The sequence below is a fragment of the Anoplopoma fimbria genome, chromosome 15 (genome assembly GCF_027596085.1).
Source record: "Anoplopoma fimbria isolate UVic2021 breed Golden Eagle Sablefish chromosome 15, Afim_UVic_2022, whole genome shotgun sequence".
In the NCBI taxonomy this organism is placed as follows: domain Eukaryota; kingdom Metazoa; phylum Chordata; class Actinopteri; order Perciformes; family Anoplopomatidae; genus Anoplopoma; species Anoplopoma fimbria.
In genome coordinates this window covers 1,802,222-1,828,132 of record NC_072463.1, presented here as the reverse complement: position 1 = coordinate 1,828,132, position 25,911 = coordinate 1,802,222, and the positions used below count along the sequence as shown (strand labels likewise).

The 25,911-nt window shown below is 44.5% G+C and overlaps 1 protein-coding gene across 1 annotated transcript in view; it reads left to right on the top strand.

The window, feature by feature from the left end:
• sptbn5 (spectrin, beta, non-erythrocytic 5) overlaps positions 1–25,911 on the top strand; it is a 56,010-nt gene that overhangs the window by 28,094 nt on the left and 2,005 nt on the right. The window contains 50 exon segments of the mRNA XM_054614250.1: positions 17–106; positions 205–341; positions 640–826; positions 1,044–1,153; positions 1,256–1,346; positions 1,450–1,566; positions 2,236–2,393; positions 2,516–2,648; positions 3,221–3,366; positions 3,598–3,712; positions 3,804–3,914; positions 4,734–4,913; positions 5,212–5,415; positions 5,617–5,766; positions 5,843–5,947; positions 6,664–6,852; positions 7,376–7,531; positions 7,622–7,813; positions 8,598–8,693; positions 9,324–9,445; positions 9,517–9,631; positions 10,429–10,542; positions 10,655–10,776; positions 11,249–11,411; positions 11,486–11,674; positions 11,932–12,009; positions 12,390–12,562; positions 12,783–12,873; positions 13,723–13,869; positions 14,123–14,260; positions 14,525–14,692; positions 14,784–14,872; positions 15,095–15,281; positions 15,419–15,487; positions 15,573–15,716; positions 15,799–15,995; positions 16,356–16,560; positions 16,661–16,840; positions 17,342–17,503; positions 18,266–18,483; positions 19,136–19,325; positions 19,396–19,572; positions 19,986–20,093; positions 20,166–21,047; positions 21,050–21,136; positions 21,223–21,291; positions 22,122–22,205; positions 22,385–22,476; positions 23,024–23,140; positions 25,658–25,854. Of these exon segments, the coding sequence (XP_054470225.1) occupies positions 17–106; positions 205–341; positions 640–826; positions 1,044–1,153; positions 1,256–1,346; positions 1,450–1,566; positions 2,236–2,393; positions 2,516–2,648; positions 3,221–3,366; positions 3,598–3,712; positions 3,804–3,914; positions 4,734–4,913; positions 5,212–5,415; positions 5,617–5,766; positions 5,843–5,947; positions 6,664–6,852; positions 7,376–7,531; positions 7,622–7,813; positions 8,598–8,693; positions 9,324–9,445; positions 9,517–9,631; positions 10,429–10,542; positions 10,655–10,776; positions 11,249–11,411; positions 11,486–11,674; positions 11,932–12,009; positions 12,390–12,562; positions 12,783–12,873; positions 13,723–13,869; positions 14,123–14,260; positions 14,525–14,692; positions 14,784–14,872; positions 15,095–15,281; positions 15,419–15,487; positions 15,573–15,716; positions 15,799–15,995; positions 16,356–16,560; positions 16,661–16,840; positions 17,342–17,503; positions 18,266–18,483; positions 19,136–19,325; positions 19,396–19,572; positions 19,986–20,093; positions 20,166–21,047; positions 21,050–21,136; positions 21,223–21,291; positions 22,122–22,205; positions 22,385–22,476; positions 23,024–23,140; positions 25,658–25,854 (7,741 nt within the window).

Below are 25,911 nucleotides of genomic sequence, written 5' to 3'. Positions count from 1 at the left end.
ATTATTTCTTCCTCAGGATGCCAAGCTGAAGATTGAGGCCATCCAGTGGATGCTGAACAACGCTGCCAAAGGTCACGACCTCCGCTCCAGCAGACAGCTTCTGAAGGTGAGATCATTTTATATGACCTCCATAGTGGTCCATCTGGTTAAATTACACAGTAAAACTTTATTTATTATACTAACTGATGTTTGTTCTGTGTGAAGGAGCATCAGCAGCTGGAGCAGGAGGCCAAGGAGCTGGCGGAGAAGATCAACTCCATCGTCAGCAGGGCCAAACGCCTCGCCTCCAATCATTTCGACTCCCAGAGGATCCTCCAGGAGACCGACACCTACCTCACTCTGTGAGTCCATCTCTGTTTCCATAGAGGAGCAGACTTTATATTACAGTGAAAATCAAGAACACAGAGAGAAAAACGTGACAGGAGCAAAAAAAACGCCCTGAAACTGCTTTGGGGTTTAGAGGGTTAAAACGGGATTCTGTCATTGGTCCACAAGTCGTCAGTTTACATATAAAGATTATAACTGAATCATGAAAAACTTGAGTAGAAACAGCAGGAGGAAAAGGATGACAGTGTTGTCTATGAGACTTAGTGGGACCTGAAGCCGATGAGGCTGATTCGAGGATTCTTTGTGCTGCAGGTTCAAGTCCCTCCAGAAGCCTCTGGACCGGCGTCGAGCTCAGCTGGAGGCGTCGGTGCTGCTGTTTGGGTTTTATCATGACGTGGACCTGGAGCTCAGCTGGATCTCTGAACATGTTCCTGCCTCTGGATCTACAGGATACGACAAGTCTCTGGCTGGAGCCATCAGCCTCATGCAGAAACACAAGGTGGATTCCAGTTCATCACTTATTAAAAAGGCCACTTTTATCCCGATCGTTCATCTAAACAGCTCAAAATAATCGTGAATCGTGAGGGGGATCAGTACGGATCACAGATTCACAACGCTCCGTTACACCACTAATAATGACATAAAAAGGTCCATTTTATTCATGCTGAACCTTCTATAAATCAAAATAACGGCTAAAACAGGATGTGTTCACATAGGAGCTGCAGGCGGAAGTGAACGCCCACCGAAAACACCTGAACCACATCCTGGAGAAGGGGCGGGGCCTGGCCAAATCCAGCAAATCAGACGGAGAGGAGGTGCTCCAGAGGTGCTGTTGTGTTTTTCTTCAGGGTCCACTGTGACATTTTTTCTTTGCATTTCATGTCAAAATGTTCTCTTCTCTTTGATAAATGAATGTGGCTGTTTGTAGGTGTAAACACCTGAGTGCAGAGTGGGAGGAGCTAGAGGAGGCCTGCAAAAGGAGAGCAGCTCACCTGAGCAAGGCCATCACCAGAGAGCAGGTGAGAGGGCCAGAGAGACAGGATTATTAACATACATTTGAGAAAGTGTTTGTTTTTGGAAGCATTGTGTGCTGAACTCTCTCTGAACGTGAACCGTCTCCAGCTGCTGTTGGACTGCTCCGAGCTGGAGTCCCGGCTCACCGAGACCCTCGCTCTGGTGAACACCGACGACTACGGCAAAGACCAGCTGGCCACGCAGAGTCTCCTCACCAAACACCAGGTACAACACACTCTGACAGGTCTGCTCTTAAATGCACTGAATGCAAATGGGTCTCCTCCCCTCCAAAACAAATAGACCTGCTGTTTAAAACCGGTAAAAACACTGAATAAAGCAGTTTCATGTAAAAAATCTGTGTTTCGCAGACATTGTTCAGCAGACACAGGACGTCTTAAAGATGGACAACGACTAAAAACCTTCATCCCGTTAAAATATTGTGTAAAACCACCAAGATCTGAAACATGTGTTGTAAAAATGTGTCTTAAAGCTGGACATTGATGACGCTGCACAAAGAGGTTATGACACCATTGATAGGTGACCAAAATAGAATTACAGATTTCTGTGTGTTTGTAAATACAAAACTCAACAGCATCTGACATAGGTGTAGTCATTTTCAGACATTACAATGAGGAAAACTAACGCATTAAACCTAAACCAAAACATTAGGGGACCTCAGATCCTTCCCTGTGGAACTCCTTCTCATACTGAAACTCTTAGGACACTTAAAGCAATCTTTACTTTGTATTTGTCAACCTTGTTTTGCATCTTGTGCACAGTTGGAACCCCCAAAATGAAATGCTTATTTTCCAAAACTTTCTGTAAATATCTGTTTTAAACAAAATGGTCAAATGTGAAGTTCAGCAGCAGGTGTATGCGGTTCCCCGGCTGTAGGTGTTGGAGGGCCAGCTGGAGGTGCTGGAGGTGGAGGTGGAGGAGCTGGGAGACCAGGTGGAGCAGGCGGTTCACAACTGGAGCCTGGAGGAGCTCAGCAGGCCTCACAGTCGCCTCAGCAGCCTGAACCAGCAGCTGCAGCACCAGGCTGCTCTCAGGTAAATACTGTTTCATGGCTGTGTGTTCACTTGATATGTATAGTATCAAAAGCACAGCTCCACCTGCTGAGCAACATCAGAAGGCAAACAATACAATATAACTAACCTCTCTCTCCCTCCAGAGGTCAGAGGCTAAAGGAAGTCCTCCACCTCCACGAGTTCAGACGAGAGTCCTCAGAGTTGGAGGACTGGATGGACCAGCAGAGACAGACAGCAGAGTCTCAGGACCTGGGCAACGACTACCAACATGTCCAGGTTACATCTCATTATTTAAATGTGTACTATAAGATATTATAGGAGATATTATGTGTCCGTCTGCCGATATGTAAACGTCAGAAGTGACTGTCAAACATTTGAAACATTGTCTCTGTTAGTTTGTCCAGCAGGTTTATTTTTGCACCGTTAAATAATACGACGGTCACTGTTCTTTAATAATCAAAACTTAAAAGGTCTTTGTGGATTTATTTTGCGTATTATGTTTTTATTTTTATTTTTTCAAATATTGATTTATTAATTATTTATTGGTAATAAAGCAGTCACATTTCTTAAACTCCCAAATATTTATTGTTCTCTGTACCAACCTCATAAATCTAATATTGGTCGAGATCCAAAAGATGCTTAGTATTTATAGTACTGGTGGTACATTATTTAAAGGATATATATGAATATTTAAATATATGTATGTATGTATATGTATATATGTACATATGTATTATATATATATAATAAAAGGTGATTAGGGCAAAGACGGTAAATGTTGGTTCAACTTTAAAAGGTGATTAGGGTAGCACTCTAAAGTAAAGAGGTTTGTGTTTCTGACGTTTCAGTTGCTTCGCGGGAAGTTTGAAGGTTTCCTGAGTCAGCTGGAAGTCGGAGAGGAGAGACTGCAGAGCTGCAGAGAGCTGGCTGCTCGACTGATCCGCAACAAGCATCCACAGAGCTCTGCAGTCCGAGAGACGCTGCAGCAGCTCAGGTAAACATGCAGGGGTTCCCTCAAACAGACAGAAAGCTGGCGAGGTATTCTGTTAGACCAGTAAAATGCAGATGAATCTAAAAATGTTCTTTACTTGTTGAAAGCTTTACATCTACATTATCGGATCATTCTCTAAAGGTTCCTCACGCTGTTTCCTTTCTAAACGTTGTGTAAGAGATGAAGGGCTTTAAAGGTAGATTCAGCTTTGTGTTTGACTTTTTTTGTTTGCAGTGCATGCTGGGAGGATTTGAGGAGCGTGGCCAGGGAGCGTCAGGATCAGCTGCAGAGAGCCGAGGAGTGTCACCGCTTTTACCGAGACCTGACCGACGCTCTGACCCTCATCAAGGTACGCCGTCTATCCACCATCACATCCTCACATGTTCAGGTAAAAAAATAACTCTCTCTCTCTCTCTCTCTCTCTCTCTTTCTCTCTGAAGGAGCGACAGAAGAGCATCCCCGATGACGTGGCCAAGGATTTGAGAGGAGTGATGTCACAGCTGAGGAAACATGAAGCTCTGCTCCACGAGCTGGCTGCCACGGAGCAACAGGTAGAGACGCAGAGAGGCGAGGGTTGTAGACTAGCATCGCATTCACCCTTCTGCATGTTATTTATCCATTTGGGTTACTATCTCTTTATTTCACATTGGGTTTTTTTCACCAAGAGCATTAATCAAAGGATCAGGAGTCAACCTCCGGTTCTGAAAAGTGAAGTAAAGCTGCATTCTCTCTCCTGTCCACCAGGGGGCGACTCCTCTGGTTGTATAGAAGTCTATGAGAAAATGACTCTACTTCTCTCTTGATTTATTCCCTCAGTAAACATTGTAAACATGAGTTTATGGTCTCAATCTCTAGTTTCAAGTCTTCTTCAATACAGCATGATGTTCATTTAGTAAATGATGCTCCATTTAGAGTCAAACAGACCATAAAGCAGGGGATGCTTTAGGGCGGGGCTACACACTGATTGACAGGTCGACACCAGAGACGTATACGGCGTCTCTACGTCACTCCTCCTCAGTCCTAATATGGTCACTTCCTGTTCACAAGGCTTCAAACGTCAGTCCACAAGCCAATGAGTGACGTCACGTCTTGCAAATTTCCCCGCTGCGGGACTAATAAAGGATTATCTTATTTTATGACGACTACGTCCACTTCTTATAGTCTGAGGTTTAGATGAACTTGTCAGCTAATCTGTACGACTGGTCCCGTGTGTGCTGCTGGTTTCAGGGGATTCAAGGCTTAACATATATGACTGTCAGTTAGTTATTTGTTTTTAATATATATTTTCTGCATTTGTCAAAGGTCAAAATAAAACAATTCAGTAGACTTTTATTGTGAAAGTTAAAATGATCTTTAAACCCTGTGTGTAGTTGCAGGAGCAGCTGGACGCCGTCGAGTCCATCCTGGACCGCTGCACGCCGCAGTTGAAGCTCTCTCTTCAGGAAGTGCAGCAGGAAGTGGTGGAGCGGTGGGAGGAGCTCCGACTCCACGCGGAGCAGAGGGAGGAGGAGCTAAAACTGACGTGCCAGAGATATCTGTTCCTGAACACGGTGAGGGTGGACGGAGGACGAAACATTAATAATCCCTTCACACTCTGGGGGCGGCTGTGGCACACCAGGTAGAGCGCTCGTCCGTAACCACAAGGTCGGTGGTTCGAACCCCTCTACAGTCAACATGCTGAGGTGTCCTTGAGCGAGACACCTAACCCCCGGGCACTCCTTAGCAGCCCAATGCTCCTCCGGGATGGGTTAAATGCAGAGAATTGTAATTTTCCCATTGTGGGACTAACAAAGGCTTAATTATTATTATTATTATTATTTACATCTCGTGTGTCTTTGTGCTCTCCAGGCGCAGGACTACTTCCTGTGGTGCAGCCAGCTGATCGGAGCGATGGCCGCCGAGGAGAGCATCAGCGACGTGGCCACCGCCGACCTCCAGCTGGGGCAGCACCAGCAGCTGTGGGCCGAGATGGAGGCCAGACAGGAGACCTACCAGCAGGCTGTGGACATGGGGGAGCAGCTGAAGACGCAGGAGAGGACCAACAGGAAGGAGGTGAGACTCTAAAGGAACCCGGGAAAACTCCCCGGTGGGCTTGAAAAGCATGTGTTCTTTAAGAAACTTGGGAATATTAAACCTTTTATCTATTTACCTATTGAAGTGAAAATCAAGGCCAAAGAGAGAAAAATGTGACAGGAGCAATAAAACGCCCCTTAACTACTTTTGGGTTCAGAGCGTTGACTTTGTCTCCTCCAGGTGTCGGAGAAGCTGGAGGCTCTGAAGGAGGAGCGGGACAAACTGGAGGAGCAGTGGAACCAGAAACAGAGCTGGTTGGAGAGCGTTCACCTGGAGCAGATCTTCTACAGAGACGTCAACAGCGTGGACAAGACCTCCAGCTCTCAGGAGGTAAAACTCCTCCTCCGTGTTCGTCCTTTCAGAGGAAGCTTCAGTGTCTGATTCGCTGGTTGAACGTCTTCCACAGATCCTGTTGCAGAACGGCACTCTGGGAAACGCGGTGGATGAGACGGAGGGTTTGATCAAACGCCACGAAGCTTTTGAGAAGCTGCTCAGCTCGCAGGAGGACAAGGTCTGCTCTTCTTCCAAGTTTCATCTTCTACGATGACATTCAATATCAGTACCTTTTTCCTTTTAATATAAAAAAAAAATTACGTTATCAAATATCTTGGAATGTGACTACTCGTTTTCGGTGCCCTCATTTCCTACATTGGTAATATTTAATCAGGATTATCATTTCACAACAAACTAAATTTCATATCCGGATAACAGTTCACGACCTGCTCGCTGCACGCCAGCATGCCATGGCAGGATACCGATGGCCCCTCATGTTTTGTGCTAAGCTAGCATGATGACGCTTTGTTAAAACGTGCTCGTTTAATAGTGGCCATACGTAGAACACATGTACAAAAGGGGAAACAATTCTTAGCACAGCAGCTGGATTCTCAATAATTCATCTTATCAGGTCCAAGTAATGCGTTTGGACCAACCAGAGTCCAATGAGGAGCTACTGGCGGCTATGGGGGCGTGGCTTAGGTGTGTGTGAGACAACACAGATAGGTGACTGTTTGTTCTAAACAACAATGGCGTCTCCTGAAGAGGTTAGCGTAGCTGCTGCATTAGCATCGGTTCTATCAGAACTAAAGAGAAGGTTTTTTCATTGAACACTGAAGGCTTTTATCGATGGAAAACATCGACTTCAGTGAGAGTTTGATTGACAGACGGTTCATCCAATCACTGCTTTAGTCCTTTACCTTTGGCCGTGATGTTGACCTCTGTTCTCTCCAGATGTCCTCTCTGAAGGAGCTGGCCGAGCGGCTGAAGAAGCAGCTGAGCAGAGAGAAGAGCGGACGGGTCCAAACCAAACTCAAGGCCCTCCTCCAGAGACGCGACAGGATCAAGGAGCTGTCCGTCAAACGCAGGGAGGAGCTGGAGCTCTCCAGGAAGCTGTGCATCTTCAACCGAGACGTTGCCGAGGTAACCGACAGACCGATCAAGGGTATCTCCAGGATTATATGGATACTCTTATCGATACTCTAATACGTTCGTTTTTATTAATTTTTGGGACAAAAGGCAATGAAATAGTCAATATTTCTTTATTATTCTTGTATGTAAACTAATTGTTTTTCTTGAGCAGCAATACAAGAAGTCCATAAATCTTTAAAACACATTCTCAGCTAATCAATAACCTCAGTGATTATCTTTCATTGATCCCTAACGTGACCTGCAGTGGACTCAGATGGACCGCTGATCTCCAAACAGTAGAACACTGATCATGTCTGCAGACTGATGTTCTGCTTGTTGTCCAGATGTTGAGATAAACTGCTGCTGCTTCCTCCTTAACTTGTGAGGGTTTTATTGAGTTTGAGACAAGGAGAGTTCTCAGAGTCTGCTGGAGGAACATGTAGAACCTCTCTGGATCTTTGTGTTCTCTCTGACATGATGTGAGTCTCACTGTTCTGAGCCGGAGTCGCTGTCTGTCTGTCTGTCTCTCCGTCAGGCCGAGGAGTGGGTGTCTGAGCGGATGCAGAAGATGGCGGAGGACGGGAAAGCCGACCTCAGCAATCTGCAGGCCAAGATGAAGCTTCTGCAGAAGCATCAGGTGTTTGAGGCGGAGATCCTGGCTCACGGAGAGATCATCGGCTCGGTGCTGCAGGTGAGACGAGGCGTTCTCTCAGAGAGAACCTTCTGACTGCAGCTGCTTCAAACGTCTGACACGTCGTTCTTCTGGTTCCTGTCCCTGCAGGCCGGGGAGGAGCTGGTCTCCCTTCGACACCGGAGGTCCAAGGAGGTGAAGAGGAGTTCAGCCGCCCTGCAGCTCCACTGGGAGGAGCTGAAGAAGGCCCTGGCCACCCGGGGGAAAGCTCTGGAAGACAACAGGGACTTCCTGGAGTTCCTCCAGAAAGTGGAGGAGGTGGAGGCCTGGATCCGACACAAGGTAGGAGGCTGCTGGAGGGAGGGTGTGTTTACACTGTGTGTTTTATATAGTGTATTTATAGTGTGTTTTATATTGCGTATTTATACTGTATTTATAGTGTGTTTATAGTGTATTTATAGTGTATTTATAGTGTGTTTTATATAGTGTATTTATAGTGTATTTATAGTGTGTTTATATAGTGTGTTTATACTGTATTTATAGTGTGTTTATATAGTGTATTTATAGTGTGTGTTTATAGTGTGTTTACAATGTGTGTTTAGTGTGTTTAAAGTGTGCTTATAATGTGTTTTATGTGTTTATATTGTGTATGGGGGGGGGGTTACAGTGTGTTTAAAACATGTTTTTAGTGTGTTTATATAGTTTATATATATAGTGTTTTTACAGTGTGTGTTTACACTGTGTTTGTATTGTATTTACTTTGTGCTTACTGCGTGCATTTACGCTGTGTTTTAGTGTATTTACAATGTGTTTATAAAGTGTTTTCACTGTTTTTGGTTTAGAAAGTGTTATCAGTGCGTTTACATTATGTTTTGTGTGTTTACATTGTGGATTTATAGTGTCCAATTACAGTGTGTTTACACTGATTTCCGTGTATGTAGAGTGTGTGATTACATTGTGTTAGCAATGTGTAGTTACACTGTTTTTTGGGTTTACAGTGTGTATATACTGTGTGTTTACAGTGTGTATATACTGTGTGTTTACAGTGTGTATTTATAGTGTGTTTACACTGTCTTTAGTGTGGTTACAGTGTGTAACGTCCACCTCTGACCTCTCTGTGCTGCAGGAGGTGATGGTTAACGTTGGAGATGTTGGGAAGGATTATGAACATGGAGTCCAGCTGCTGAAGAAACTCAGCGAGTTCAGGGGAACTGGAGACGGGGTGAGAATTCATTCATTTACTTTGTGTAGACTGTGAAGTTTTCCTATAATATGTGCCTAACCTAATGTACAAATACTACAGTATAATCTTATTTCTTTGTATTTAAGAGAATAAACCAAACAGTTATCATGCCACTATGCTTGTCTATAACACATACAAGTATTTCAGTCTAAATCAATAGTTTAGTCCTGAATTTTGGAAACACTTTGGAGACATTCATAATCTTAATGTTTGAAAAAAAGTAGTTTGTACAAATGCAAAAATGTTAATATGTCTTCCAAAGAGTTCCTCTCTGAAGACATAATCTGTAATTTAATGTTTATTAATAAACATGTCAACACATTAAGTAATATTTTCCTATTTCAGCCATTGTGAATGTATGTTATGTCCCAGCCATGCTTTTATTTTGTAGAAATGTGAAAGTGCCACTTGATGGCAGTTTTAAACGGGAGCAGAAGAGAAAAAAAGAAGCATCTTACTTAAATATGATCAAATATAAACATTCATTAAACAGATGATATTAGAATTTAAGTCCCACCTCTAATAGAAGCCTGCTAATATAAGAATACTAGAGTAGGATGCCTTTAAGATACACGTATAAGTACACTGATGGTATAAGTATATCTGTAGAACGTGACGGTGGACGACGCTCACATCACCGCCATCGACAGGCTGGCAGCCCGGCTGGAGAAGAGGCAGAGCGCCGACGAGCTGGTCACCGTCCGACGGAGGAGACAGCAGCTCAACGACAGGTGGCGCTCACACTGACTCTCACCTGGGTTCTCTCTCTCGGTTCCACGCTAAAACATCTCGTCTCTTCCAGGTGGAGCAAGTTCCACGGGGATCTGAACAATTACAAGAGGAAGCTGGAGGGGGCGCTGGTGGTCCACGGCCTCATCAGAGAGCTGGAGGAGGTCCGGGACAGAGCCAACGAGAAGGTCCGTCACATGATGCCAACTTTAAAACTCTGAAAAGTTTCAGGGCGTCACATTTTTCTTTCTGTGGCTTTGATTTTCACTTCAAAATATAAGTCCTGCTCCTCTATGGAAACAGAACAATCATGACTAGAAGTAGAGAGACTTCTAACATGTCTTTAGTGCAGAATAACACAGATACAATGACATAAATCATTAAAAAGAAAGAGAGCAAGTTGAATTTCTTTGATAATTTATTTAAAAAAAATTAAAACAATGAAATCTATATTTCCAACAGATTTTCAAGTGTAAACAATGTTGGGGAAAAAATGGAGGCTCTCAGTGCAAATATATTAAGCTGTTTACATATTTACAACCTCTACTTCCAGCCTCTCCTCTCTGCTCTGTGTTCACATCCTGAAGTTCAGTCCAAGTTTCACAGATTTGTTGTCACATGACTGTTGGTCTCAGATGAATCAATCATGGCTTCATAGTTTCACTGAGGAGATCAGAATTTAATGTTTTTTACAGAATCTGATTAAAGCAAACGGTTTATTTGTGGCGAAATTTAAAATGAAACATGTAGAATAAAATGTTTTTGATGAAATATCACAATTTGAGCTTAGTTTCGGTTTCTATTTCTGTAAGTGTTGGTCACACATGATGTATTCAGGGACTGTTGGAAAGATGAAAAGCCGACAATAATGACGTTCTCTACAGATTCTGGCTCTGATAAGTGTTGTAGTTTTGTTTAATGTTTGAATAAAACATGCTTTTGGGGTTCAGAGGGTTAAACTAAAGTCCGTCCTCTGTCTCTGCAGATGCTGCTGCTGCAGGGTCAGGACTGTGGTTCTGACGTGGACGGCGTGGAGAACCTGATCCGACGCCACGAGGAAACGGAGCGAGAGGCCGGGGTCATCCAGGAGAGGTCAAAGGTGAGAAGGGGGGGTTTGTTTCAGCATCTACCAGAAGCCATGGAGGCATAGAGTATATGTCCTTTATAAAATGTAGATGAGTTAAGGTGGTGGTGGTGGATCCGTCCTGTAGGTCCTGGAGAAGGAGGTCTCAGAACACCTGAAGGCTCGATCAGTGATGAGCGACCAGCTGAAGAACAAACAGAAGGAGGTGCAGAAAGCTCTGAAGACGCTAGAAAAGGAGGTGAAGCTCAGGTGAGGGAGGTTTCAGGTTCAATAAAACTTTATTCTACTTTATTATTATTGTTGACAATATCACTCTCAATATCATTCTCAATATTCATATATTTTTATTCTAATATGTAATGTTTTATTTTATACTCGATGTATATTTAATAATATTCCTGTTTCTATTTTAGTTGAATTTCTACTTTTTTCTCTTATTAATATTCTTTTATGTTTTCAGTTTTATTTATTTGACACTTAATAATAGTTATTCTAATCTTCATACATGTTTATATTTTATTCTATTGTTTTTTGTCATTCTTCTGTTGTAATTTTTAATTAAAATCTGGCTCAAAAACTATCTTTCGGTATTTATAAAGTTCTATATTATCTTGAACTTAATTTCATTTTCACACTGTTTCACTGTTTAGATTTAGTTAACCTGCAGTAAATTTGAATTATTATAAGTAAAGTGGCCTCATGTGACTCGTTCATTGTTCAGGAAGGAGAAGCTGCAGGAGGCGCACCAGCTGCAGCTGTTCAAAGCCAACCAGCGCCTCCTGCTGGAGTGGAACCTCAAGCAGAGCAGCGAGATGGCAGAGAAGGGCCTCCCCAAGACCAGAGCCGAGGCGGACCGGCTCATCGTGGAGCACCAGGACTGGAAGGTACTGTGGTAGTGTGGAGTACTTCTACTCTACGAGGTTAGTAGTACATTAAACCAGATGTAACCGTATTACAGACGGAGATCGACGCCCGCGCCGAGCGCATCGACTCTGTCCGGGACTTCGGTCTGGGTCTGATCCGGTCGGGTCACAGGTCCAAGGCAGAGATCCAGAAGGCCCTGAACCAGCTGGAGGAAGCCAAATCCGGACTGGACCGAGCCTGGCTGAACCGCATCAAGACCCTGGAGCAGGCCAGAGCCCTGCAGGTGACGAGCTGAGACTTTAAAACATCTGCATTTCTACTTCAACTATTTAGTAGAAGATAGTGGTGACAAAGACATTGCATTTCCTGTGACTTCTTCAAAATAAGAGTCAGTCAATGCTTTTATTGTGAAGCTGCAGCAGTAAGAAACGTCAGATTGTAAACTCTTTGAGATTGCCACCTTAAATACAAATTTGAGGTACTCGTACATATAAGTGTTGTACTGTTCCTTTAGTTACAGCCTGTCTCTCCGTCCTGCAGGTCTTCCTGGTCTCTGTGGAGCAGTGTGAGACCTGGTTCACCAACAAGGAGGCCTTCCTCTCCAACCAGGACCTCGGGGTAAGAACCAACCGTCTGATGAGGAACGGATCATTTCATTTAAAAACAACCAGATCAGCATCATCTTCATCATCTTCATTTTCATGATCTTCTTCTTCTTCTTCTTCTTCTTCTTCTTCTTCTTCTTCTTCTTCTTCTTCTTCTTCTTCTTCTTCTTCTTCTTCTTCTTCTTCTTCTTCTTCTTCTTCTACCTCTTCTTCCTCGTCTTCTTCTTCTTCTACCTCTTCTTCCTCTTCTTCTTCTTCTTCTACATCTTCTACCTCTTCTTCTTCTTCTTCTTCTTCTTCTTCTTCTTCTTCTTCTTCTTCTTCTTCTACATCTTCTTCTTCTACATCTTCTAACTCTTCTTCTTCTTCTTCTTCTCTCTGGTGTCGCCTCAGAGCTCGGTGACGGAGGTGGAGTCTCTGCAGAGGAAGCAGGCTCAGTTTGAGGAGGATCTGGAGGCTCAGCTGGACCAGCTGGACCAGGTGGAGAAACTGGGCCAGAAGATGATCCAGCAGAAACACTACGACTCCGACAACATCAAAGCCAAGAGCAAAGCGCTCGCAGTCAGGTGACCAGACGCGATGACATCATCACTCACCATCTGTTTCTTAAGAAAACAGTTACAGGATTCATTGTTGCTTTTCAGAAACAGAATCAAGTTACCATTTATGACTATACCTGTATGTCTCCTCACCTGTCTGTCTGTCTGTCTGTCTGTCTGTCTGTCTGTCTGTCTGTCTGTCTGTCTGTCTGTCTGTTTGTCTGTCTGTCTGTCTGTCTGTCTGTAGGAGGAGTCAGCTGCAGAAGCAGAGCAGATCTCGTCACAAAGATCTGGATGGATCACTGAAGCTGCAGCAGTTCTTGTCCAGCAGCTACCAGGTACTGGACTCTACTGGACTGGACTCTAGTGGACTGGACTCTACTGTACTGGACTCTACTGGACTGGACTCTAGTGGACTCTAGTGGACTCTACTGGACTGGACTGTGGACTGGACTCTAGTGGACTGGACTGGACTCTAGTGGACTCTAGTGGACTGGACTCTAGTGGACTCTACTGGACTGGACTCTAGTGGACTGGACTCTAGTGGACTCTACTGGACTGGACTCTAGTGGACTCTAGTGGACTGGACTCTACTGGACTGGACTCTAGTGGACTCTAGTGGACTGGACTCTAGTGGACTCTACTGGACTGGACTGTGGACTCTACTGGACTGGACTCTAGTGGACTGGACTCTAGTGGACTCTACTGGACTGGACTCTAGTGGACTCTAGACTCTAGTGGACTGGACTGGACTCTAGTGGACTCTACTGGACTGACTCTAGTGGACTGGACTCTAGTGGTACTGGACTCTACTGTACTGTGTGTTAGTGGACTGGACTCTGTGGACTCTGTACTGTGTGTTAGTTTAGATCGTGGTTGACCACCATCAGAGTATGAATGTGTGTGAATTGGTGAACGTTGATATACCAAGTCATTTTCCCATCACCACAGAAATCAGATCTAAAAGAACGTCTTTGGAGGTGTGTGTGTGTGTGTGTGTGTGTGTGTGTGTGTGTGTGTGTGTGTGTGTGTGTGTGTGTGTTCTCCAGATGTGTGTGTGTAAACGTGTGTGTGTGTGTGTGTGTGTGTGTGTCTGTGTGTGTGTGTGTGTTTCTCCAGGTGTGTGTGTGGTAAACGTGTGTGTGTTCTCCAGGTGTGTGTGTGGTAAACGTGTGTGTGTTCTCCAGGTGTGTGTGTGGCTGAACGAGCGTAACGCCGTGGCTCTGGATGAGAGCTGGAGGGAACCAACCAACCTTCAGGCCAAACTGCTGAAACATCAGAGCTTCGAGGCCGAGATCCTCGCCAACCGCTACCGAGTGGACGCGCTCACCAAGGTCACCGATGCATCAACGAGATCATCCAATCATAATAATAATAATAATAATAATAATAATAATAATAATAATAATAATAATAATATATACTATTCTGCTTTATGAGTACTGTTAATATGTTAAGATGCTAACAGATACTATATATGTGTGTGTGTGTGTGTGTGTGTGTGTGTGTGTGTGTGTGTGTGTGTGTGTGTGTGTGTGTGTGTGTGTGTGTGTGTGTGTGTGTGTGTGTGTGTGTGTGTGTGAGCAGGAAGCAGAGAAGCTGCTGTCTGAGTGTCGATCAGCTGAACTGAAGGTTGGACTTCGTCTCGGAGAGCTGACGGACAGCTGGGACGCTCTGATCCACAACTGTAAGGAGAAGAAAACCAGACTGCAGGAGGCCTACCAGGTACACACACACACACACACACACACACACACACACACACACACACACACACACACACACACACACACACACACACACACACACACACACACACACACACAGAAATAGGATTATTGTTATTAATTTAGTTTATCACCTTTATAAGTCATATAAAATGAAAAAGAATGTATACAAATGTTATTGTTTTTTTGTTAATTTATTATAAAATGTCGATGCAGCACCCTGAAGTGAGACGTGTCAGTGAGACGTGCGTGTTGTGTTCAGGCGCTGCAGTTCCAGCGTTCGTTGGACGACATGGAGACGTGCGTGGTCTCTGTGGAGAGAGAGCTGACCAATCAGGACTGTGGAAGCGACCTGCCGTCCGTCAACAGGCTGCTGAAGGCTCTGCAGGGTCTGGAGGAGGAGGTGGACGGACACAGAGACAGAATCCAGGTACACAGCGTCTCCTCGCTGCCGTGGAAACCTAAAGGACGATGTTTAAATTCAGTTTATGAGTTATGAGTTATGTTTTATAATCTAACAGGGTCTGGTGGAAACGGCAAAAAGCTTCCACTCTCAGGGAAACTTCCTCGCCGAGGAGATCCAGAGCAGAGTGGCTCACACCATCAACAGGTCTGATGACTAGTAGAGGAAGAAGTATTCTGATCCTTTACTGCAGTAAAAGTACTTTCTTATCTGAGATGTAGTACAGTAAAAAGTACCATAATAAATTGGTAATTAATTCATTAATCTGGATAAACTGGAATGTATCCTTTTCATATCTCACTCAATCATAAACACCACAAGTTCCCATCATGCTCAGAGGTGATGATGACAGTAACTCTACCCTCTCAGGTACAACGGTCTGGCTGAGCCCCTGCAGAGTCGGAGGGAAACCCTGGAGGCCTGGCAGGTTCTGTTCCAGTTCTACAGGGACCAGGAGGAGGAGGTGGCCTGGCTGAGCGACCGACTGCCCTCCATCACGGCTGGAGACTGGGGGAGCTCGCTGAGCGGCGCCCAGCAGCTGCTCCACAGACACCAGGTCCAAATAACGTTAATATGGAGGAATAATAAGATATTTATATTCTCTGCCTCCGTATATTTAAATCTGACACAAATTCCAAATGAAAAGCCTCTTTAACGAGCTACAGGTTCAACTTCCTGCTTTGGTTTTATCAGGCTGTGATGCAGGAGATCTCAAGCCGCGCCCCATTGGTCCAGGCCGTTCAGGAGGCGGGGCATAGTCTGGTGAGGAGCCATCACTCAGCATTGGAACTCTACTGTCTTTGATGTAAAGAAGAAATGATTATCACAGTCTTGTCGACCCTCTCAGGTCAGAGGTCGTCACTTTGCGTCTCACGACATCCGGGAGCGTCTGGAGGAGCTGAAGAGTCTCCACGAGGAGCTGCTGATGCAGGCGGAGAGGAAGGGGAAACTCCTGCAGGAGGCGCTCAGCATCCACAGCTTCCTCTCTGAGGTAATGATGATAGAGAGTGGATTGGTGCACACCTGGGATGTTTTACCTGCCTATAAACCTGTGTTTGCTTGTGCGTGTTGAGGTGTCTGAGCTGCAGCTGTGGTCGGAGGAGCAGCGGGCAGGTCTGGAGTCTCGGGACTGCGGGAGGAGCGAGGAGGCGACGGAGGCCCTGCTGAGGAGGCTGGACTCTGTGGACGTGGAGCTGGAGAACCAGAGGAGGACGGTGGAGAGGCTGCAGGAGAGAGGAGCCTCGCTGCAGCACCTGGGACATCCCAACAGGTAAAGAGACACCTGGTCACCTGAATAAATCACCTGTTTAGACACCTGTGTTCAAAACATCTGCTTTAAACACCTGTATAAAGCACCGATTTAGACACCTGTTTAGACACCAGTTTAGACACCTGTTTAAATCCGCTGTTTAAACACCTGTTTAATAACATGTTTAAAACACCTGTCTGAGACACATGTTTAAAACACCTGTTTGAACACCTGTTTAATAACATGTTTAGACAGCTGTTTATACACCTAATTAAACACCTGTTTTAAACACCTGTCCACTCAGGAGTAGGACTGATTAACGAGGGCGTCATTACATTTGAATCTCAAACTAAAGTCTGTGTCTCTGTGTGTCCGTCTCAGCCACCTGGTGAGCGAGTCTCTCCCCGGCGTCCCTGAACGTTACGAGACTCTCCTCCGACTCTCCGCCGCTCGTCGCGCCGCTCTGGAGGAACAGCTCCGCCTCTTTGTGTTTGAGAGGGAAGCCAAAGAACTACAAACATGGCTGACCTCCAAGAAGACCGTGGCCGAGTCCAAGGACTGCGGACAAGATCTGGAGGACGTAGAGGTGAGTCACACAAGGACCTGAAAGTTCAATTACTTTATCCTTTGATCAGACAAAAGACTAAACATCTTCAAACGTCTTCTTCTTCCTCCTCGTCCTGCAGGTCCTACAGAAGAAGTTGGAGGTCCTGGTGTCGGAGGTGTCGGGTCTGGGTCGGACCCGGCTGACCTCGGTGCAGCAGCTGGGCAGCGGGCTGCAGCAGGACGGCGAGGCCCGGAGGACGGACGACGCCCTCAGCGAACTGTGGGACGGCCTCAACGGCAGCATCAGGACCAGAGAACAGGTGCGGAGGTGGATCTGATACCTGTGGGGTTCATGTTTCACTCAGGTAGAGGGGTTAGAGTCTAAGTTATCTGTAGTCCCTGTAAAGATATTACAAAGTAGTGTTGGTGATAAACTAGAATAAATCCAGTAGTTTGAAGGAGATGTTTTCACATTAATATAAAATAGATATTAGAGATGAATTATGAGCTGTTTCACTTCCTAACACTAGTTCTAAGATTATAACACAGCATTAAAACTACTAATATAGTCTTTTATTTCTTAATTTTTTGAGTTTAATGTTTGTATGTTAATAACTACTATAGATGACTTTAACAAAACAACAAAAACAATCTGTATCTGCCAATATGGATCAGAAGTATCTGTGGCAAAAAAACGTGATGGAGACATTTCTAAAGGTTTTATTTAAACCCTTTTTATCTTTCGTACTGATCCATGACTCCAATCCCTGTTTTTTCTGATCCCTACACTCCGGTAACATGTACCTACCTGTGTCCTCCAGAACCTGCAGTCGGCGAGGGAGGTCCATCAGTTCCACCACGACGTGGACGAGCTGAAGGGCTGGATGGCTGAGAAGGAGGCCGTGCTGGACTCTGAGGACCAGGACCAGGACCAGGACCTGCACTCCATCCAGACTCTGCTGAGGCAGCACGAGGCGCTGGAGGTAGGACAGTCTATACGAAGTAACTAAACATCTGTGTAGTTGTTGAGCTGCATCATACACTTTCATTTTCAGCTTCTTTTATCAAATATTTCTTTTAAAAAACGTTTTAGTTTCAATTTAAACTCTGACGTTTTATCACAAGTCGAGCTGGAAACATGAAGCCTCGTGTGTTAAGGGTATTCTGACCAGTGCTGGAAGAAGTACTCTGATATTTTACTGAAGTAAAAGTAGTAATACTACTGTGTTACAAGTAAAAGTCCTGCATTCAATGTTTAAGTAAAAGTGCAAAAGTATCAGCATAAAATGTACTTCAAGTACCAAAAGTAAAAGTACGGAACATATATATTAGATTATTTTTATAATTATTATTTATGCATTAAAGTGTTGCAGTTGGTAAATTTACATTTACTAGTTGATTATATTTTGTATTATTAATCTGAATCTGTAAAGTAACTATAAAATGTTCTAAACTATATATTTTATATATATCATTAATTAAAAATACACCAAAAAGGGGTTTTAACTTTCTTTTTCTTTACTTTCTTTTATTTATTTTGCTGCCTTTCCGAAGCACTTTGTAATGTAGATTTTGAAAAGTATAAATAAAGATTGTTTTTGTATTATTATTACTAAAAAGTACAATATTTCCAGTTCAGTAAGAAAAGTATATAAAGTTTACAATATACTTTTTCTGCTGGGTCGCTTGTGTATTTTCTTCTGAGTTGTGCTGGAGTAAAGGTTGTTGTCACCGTGTCTCATCAGAGGGACCTGGTCCTGATCTCTGAGGAGGTCACCAGGAGCCGGGAGGAGGGCCGGGCTCTGAGCCGACGGCAGCCTCACTTCAGAGCCGCGGTGACTCGGAGGCAAGAGGAGCTGGAGGTCTGCTGGACCAGCATCCAGGACAAGGCCTCCCAACGCCGGGCCAGACTGGACCAGGCCCAGGACGTCCAGAAGTACCTGTCCCACTGGACCGAGCTCATGTAGGTCCTCGTCACATGACACCGAACGAAAACCACAGAAACAGACAGACGGCAGATTTATGATTCATGAAAATGTAACTGATAGATATCGACATGAAACTTCCCCAGTTTATTACTTATATTATTATAATTATATATTATATATATTATTATATGCAAATTAGGCATTATCTCATTAAATATGTGCACATTTTTATACACTTCCAGAACAGAAATCTGAACATTACCAAGTTCAAAGTTCTTGTTTCATGTTGTTGACATATTAGAGTCAAAGCTTTTTTCTTTGTATCACTCCATAAATCAGAAAATACTGTCAGCAGCCATAAAAGAACCACTTTTCTTCATGTTTTTAGTACTTAAATGTTGTATAAATCAGACTATGAATGATATATGAACAAACCCCTCTGTAGAAACCTTCAGAATATAGAGAGGAATGAAACTGTAAAGTTTGGTGTATGTAAGAGCTACTGAAGTGGAGATTTCTGGATCAAATAATTTTGTTATGGAAAAAATTGTGTTGCGTTGAGTGCAGGTCCTGGTCCTGGTCCTGGTCTAGGTCCTGGTCCTGGTCCTGGTCCTCAGAGTCGAACTACCAATCTTAGAAATATCTTATTGCATCAGAATGAAAGCGGCCGTCTGTCTCGTGTCTCAGGGCCGGGCTGAGGGAGACGCTCTCTCTGGTTCGAGGGGAGGCGCTGAGCGTGGAGGGAGGCGACCCGGAGCAGCTCCTCAAGAAGCACGAGGAGTACCGCGTCCAGATGGACCGACAGCTCGGCAAGTCACAGGCCGCCAAAGAGGAAGGGAGGCGCCTGATAGAGGGAGGAAACCACATGTCCCCAGAGGTAAAGACACCCACATTCACCCGGGACTGTCTGCTGATCACCTGACGTCTCCGTCTCACCCCCGTTACAGGTGGAGGAGCGCGTGAGGGAGCTGGAGGAGCTGGAGGTGCGGGTGGAGAAGATGTGGGAGGAGACCAGGGTCCAGTATGAGGAGGAGCTGGAGATCTCCCTCCTGCAGAAGGAGCTGGAGCAGGCGGAGCACTGGCTGAGCTCCTACGAGAACTCGCTGACGGCCGAGGACTTCGGGGTGAGGAGCTGTACGGGGTCAAAGGGTCGGGAGGAAACGGGACGCTGGTTTGGCTGCTGATACTTTAAATCAGTTATAGGCCCAGTCCTGATCTCCTCACTCACTGTAGTTCTGTCAGATTGAGGCCTTTATGAGCTCTTTGTGTGTGTTTTCTACAGACTTTGACCCAGTGAACTGCCCACAATTCATTCGTTGTAATGAGCGCTATGCTATATGTCGTATTAAAGAACTCAAAAGTGGATTTAGTGTTTCTTAAGTTAGAGGAGACAAAAGGTGTTGTGTATTAAAATACAGAAATCTGTTTTTATAGTTGAGGAATATCTCATTAAAATAACTGTGAACTCTTCTTATAAATGTGGTGGATCTAAAAAGGGAAGTTCTATATAACCAGGTGGTTCTTCTGGTTCCTCCAGGACTCTGTGTCAGATGTTATGGAGCTCCTGAAGAGGCAGGAGGACCTGGAGGCCATGATCCAGGCCCAGAGCGACCGCTTCATCGCACTACAGAAGAAGAAGACACAGGTCGGGATCTCTTTTGACACAAGCAAACACTTTTTCTCTTTGCTCTAATGTTATATATTTTTTTCCTCTCAGAGGGAGAAGAGACTTGATGGAAACTCGGACCTTCAGGACAGAAAACCTGCAGCCATAGTTTCGTCTCTGAGGAGGAAACCGTCGGATCCAAAGACCTCCTCCTCCAGGGACGTCGTCCGTCCAGTCAGCAGCGGTCGGAGGACGGACAGAGCCGTCAGAACGTCCACTCTGGACGGGAGGAGCAGTCTCACAACCTCTCCTAGTCCCCCACGCAGCACCTCCCCCCACCTCCTCTCCAGGAGACAATGCAGCAGTGGGAGAAAGAAATGGGAGGCGGAGGAAGACGCCAGCAGTCCTCCTGCTAGTCCCAGCTCCAGCCCGACACATGGCGTCCTCCTCAGAGCATCACCTGACTCCTCCTCTCCCAAACGTCCTCTGTCTCCTCCTCCCTCCTCCCCTCAACGTCCTCTGTCTCCTCCTCCTCCTCCCCTCAACGTCCTCTGTCTCCTCCTCCCTCCTCCCCTCAACGTCCTCTGTCTCCTCCTCCCTCCTCCCCTCAACGTCCTCTGTCTCCTCCCTCCTCCCCTCAAACCTCCGTCTCTTCTTCATCTCCTGAGAAAGACCGTCGTCCCCGATCCAAACCTCCTCTGGCTACAAAGCCCAGGATCTCCTCCACAGAGCGGACCTTCGGACGTCGCTCTGAGACGCCCGCTGCACCACCTGACTCGCCTCCGCCAATCAGAGCGCTTGTTGCTCCCACTGAGCCGCCGCCGTCGCCTCCTCCAGTCGCAGAAAGACGTTTTCCACCTGAATCTCCTTCGACGAGGCTGGAGATCCACAACGAGTCTCCTGATGCTGAACCGGTTCCACCAGCTGACTCCCCAACTGCTGCACCAATCGCAGAGGAGGAGATGGCATCAGCTGACTTCGCTCGTCCAACCCTTGAGCTGCCTCCATCTCCTCCACAGCAACACAGGAAGTTAAACGGCGTAGCAGAGGAAGAAGCCAGCGTCCACAGCTCCACACTGAAGGTAAACAAGCTCTTTATCATCAGCTGACATGACTTCATGGTTATTACTGAAAGCTGATTGGTCGCCGCTCTCTGTGATGTCGTCAGGTGACAGCACAGAAGCCAATCAGGATGGAGGGGACGCTGGAGATCAAACTGAAACAAGGAGGGAACAAGGTGAGAAGCTTCGTGAGTTCAGACTGAATGTGAGAGCAGATAACGACGCTGGAGACTCTTATTCTGAAAGTTTATTCACACGCAGAGACGAGCTGTGACTCGGGTTCATTTATTGTCATGATGCAACACAGGGATGCTCAACGAAGTGACAAACACAACAGAATCAGTAGTGCTATCCTGTTGTGCATTTTTTTTATTAGCATCATGAGGAATGTAAAAAGAAGCAACGAAAACAATTCTCTTCACATTAAAAGTCCAACATCAGGAAATATTGTCACTCAGTGGTTGCCATGTTGTCATCGGCAACCATTTTAAGAAATTGGCGACCTTTTCTTGGTCTATGATGGCAAAACTAATAATTAAAAACGTAAAACTACTAGTGACAAGAATTGTTTTAATCCATAAAAATACAATCTTTTGTGTTTTTATGAAGAAAGGGTTAAAAAACACTATAAATTACTATAACAAAGTAAAAGTAGAACTTTAGTATTTACTTCAGAGCGTTGAAATGATTTTTGGAACGGTGACAGAATAAAATATTCTGGATCTTTGTAGAGCAGCTGCTATAATCAAACAACAAAGGATCTGGATCGGACAATATGGATCATCAATGATCAATGATCAGTATTGGCCGTGATCAGGGAGCTAAAGTTATATTTGCTCCTTTGTTCCTCTGTGCCGATCCGTTCGGTGAGTTTTCCGATCCGTTACATCTCTAGCTGAGTTCAGGTAGAATCAGTCTTATGACCTCTGACATGGCTGCGTGTCCAGTGTGACGATTGGCTGACAGGTGTGTCTTGTCCCGCTGTGATTGGCTGCTGCTGCTTCAGGGTCTGGAGCACTGGGAGGAGGTGTTCGCTGTTCTGGAAGGAGAGACGTTCAGCCTGTTCAACGACAGGGCGGCTGCTGCAGAGGTACAGCAACTCCACCACGTTTTATTCCTTCATTAATTCACCTGGACATGATTTATTTCAATAATATACATTTAATTATTCGTGTTTTTAATGAGATCCTAAATCTTAATGAACTAACATATAGAAACAAGTCCCCCTTTAATAAATGAATTCCTGAACCACAGAGTGTTGTTCCTCAGAAAACCTCTAGGTGGCCTCCCGTCAACGTGGACAGAGCCGTTTGCAGAGAGAACATTTACAACAGGAGGAAGGAGAACACCTTCAGACTCATGTGAGCTGCAACATCTCTCCTTCTCAGTCCTGATGTTTAATGCTCATTGTACCTCTAGAGGCCTGGAGATGTACATTTTAAATATATATTCCAGTGAATTATGGAAGATATCTCATGTGTTTGCACATAGGGAAATATTCAAACGTTTAGACACATTTTCTCCAAAATTCTAAACTTTGGGTTCTCCTCTAAAATTTTAAATAAAGTTCTGTAGGTTTGAACAGAGTTAAGAGAATAATTGAAACTGTTTTGTTGTTGACTGAGCCTGTGTGTGTGTGTGTGTGTGTGTGTGTTGACTGTGTTGTGTATGTATAACAGTGTGTGTGTGTGTGTGTGTGTGTGTGTGTGTGTGATTAGTGATTGTTTGTTTGTGTGTGTTGTTGACTGTGTTGTGTATGTTTAACAGTGTTTGTTGTGTTGGTGTGTGTTGGTGACTGTATATGCGTGTGTGTGTCTCTTTGGTTATTTAATGGGGTGTTGTATTGTTGATTGTGTTTGTTTGTGTTGTTTAACTTTGTGTGTGTGTGTGTGTGTGTGTGTGTGTCAGACTGGAGGACGGCAGTCAGTATCTGTTTTCAGCGTCCAGCAGAGAACTTCAGCTGCTTTGGGTGAAGAAACTCAAAAACTGCTCTGAATCTACCAGCAGCGACTCTGACGACTCAGGGTAAACACACACACACACACACACACACACACACACACACACACACACACACACACACACACACACACACACACACACACACACACACACACACGTTGTACTTTGTAATGTACTGTGAAATACTACATCCTTATTCCTTGAACCCAAATCTTGGTTCTCAAAATGTGAAGTGAAACTAAGACTTTGTCAGATCGATAAAACTTGATTTCATGATTTCAACTTGAGTACAAAATGTGGAAGTTTTCTAATTTGACTTCATAACATTAAGAAAAAAAGAGAGAAACTGGAGGAGAATCACCGAAAAGTGTAAGTTTCCCCTGTGATGTCTCCACTAGGTGTGTTTCTGAACCTACTGCTGAAACGAATGTCTTTTATTATCTATTGAGCTTTTTTGAGTGAAGCTGATGTCGTCCTCATATTTTATGTCGTTATCTCCGTAAACAAAATGTAAGAAAATAGATTTTTACATTTTATCATTATATTGTGTTTGAGTCGTCGGGTGTTTATATATTCTTCAGATTTTGGCGTCACAACTCTCCAAGAAACTTACAAAACTTTATAGGTGTGTAGTTGAGATCAATATTTATTAATTTATTATTTTATTTAGGCTTTATTTATCTTTATTCATCCCATTAAGGTTTTGAATCTCATTTCCAAGGGTTTTCTGACCAAGATGTAAAAGTTTTGCATTAAGTGCCATTTAAAAACACAAATAACAGACTTAAAATCAAAACAACAAAGAGTTTAAAACAACAACAAGGTCATAACATTTTTAAGAATTTTAAAATATTTAACAGCGTTAAAAGTCTCAATAGTTTCTCTCTTTCAAGATGTCTTAACACAATAAACAGCTGTACAGGAACTATTTTAAATAGGGCGTGAAATCCACTAAATAATATATTACTAAATATCTGATCTGAGCTCAGAGTTTTGCTTTGAGATTTGATTCATCAGTATTTTGTCCTGGCTGTCATATTTATTCCTGCTTTGATTGATTTCCTTAAAGAATTGAAAAGATTCAAGAAATGAACACGGATACAAAAGCGTTGCGTGACTCGCTGTTTTTATCCAACCGGACGTCTGTCTGTCTGTCAGCCGCTGAAAGTGTTTGATGGAGTTTCAGACCGAAGTGGTTTCCTTCAAACTGCGTCGGTTAATTTGACTTTCACATCTCACCTGTTCACACTGAGCACCGTGGGGTCGGCGGGCGGCGCTCAGGTGGGTGAGAGGCCACAGAAATGAACCTCCCTGCCAGCAGGACTTTTTTCCTTTTTAATGAGATACTTTGACAAGGTGAATTACATTCAGTGTTGGGAAACAGGCAGGACGCTGCCTCGGCTCCATTCAGCTGTCATGCATCACATCTGGTTTAGTTTGCAGCATGGAGATGAAGTGTGCTGCACTGCAGAGGCAACGCCACTAAAGCAGAGAGGAAATGCATTCATGAAATGATTCCTGCAGGAGAGAAATGTTTATTTAACAGCTGGAGAAGCGTAAAAAAAGGTTTTAGCAGCAGGAAGTGTTGGAGCTGCCAACAACGACTGAACGCAGCATCCTGAACGCACATTTATATGCACCAAATATTCAGCTTTTTGACAATATTCCGAAAAAGACAATATTCATAAAAAGCTGTTTACATGACTGATGGAAATGTATATTCCAGTTTACATGCAGCCCAGTCGGCAACCTCTGGTTCTGCAGAGTGAAGTCAATGCTTCCTGTCTTAAAGCTGCATTCTCTCTGCTGTCCACCAGGGGGCGACTCCTCTGGTTGTATAGAAGTCTATGAGAAAATGACTCTACTTCTCTCTTGATTTATTCCCTCAGTAAACATTGTAAACATGAGTTTATGGTCTCAATCTCTAGTTTCAAGTCTTCTTCAATACAGCATGATGTTCATTTAGTAAATGATGCTCCATTTAGAGTCAAACAGACCATAAAGCAGGGGATGCTTTAGGGCGGGGCTACACACTGATTGACAGGTCGACACCAGAGACGTATACGGCGTCTCTACGTCACTCCTCCTCAGTCCATATATGGTCACTTCCTGTTCACTGGTTGCAAAAAGTCAAGATTCGAACAGCCAAAAGCTTCAAACGTCCACAAACCAAAGGTTGACGTCCAAACGACTACTTTCACTTCCTATAAACAGTCTATGATGCAGCCGTTCATATTCAGATTAACGTAAAACGACACAATGCCTCTTCCTCGTCCTCAGCATCAGTGAATCCTACGTTGGCGTCATTCTCTCCTGTTTCTCGGGTCGATGTCCTAACACGTTGTTTATCACGTCTAAAATGGAAAAGTGGAACATCAGGAGATAAACTATGTCTTTTATCAAAGTGTTCCAGATGTGGTTACTTGTTGGACCATCTGAGCTCAGCCTCCCTCTTTCATTCCTTCAAACACTTTCTCTAAAAAGTCGACGTTGAGATATTAGTTCATATCCTAAAACCAGCTGCTATCCAAGTCCTTCAGAAGCTGGAGAACACAATCACCGTCTTCTTGTTTCCTTCAGGAGAGCGTCGTCGGTCAACCTGAGTTTGGAGAAGCTGGTCGAGGCTCCGGATGATTCGTCCTCCACCAAACCGGTGGAGAGCAGAGCTGAGAGCCTGGAGAGGCAATCGTCCACCGAGGGGCAGCCTCCTCCCAAACCCCCCCACACCTACTACAACAAGCACCGCTACCCCGAGGACGGGGGGGTCCGGACCACAGGTGAGACCACGCATGTTAGCACGTTAGCACGTTGTTTAACCGCCAGTGATCGTCTGT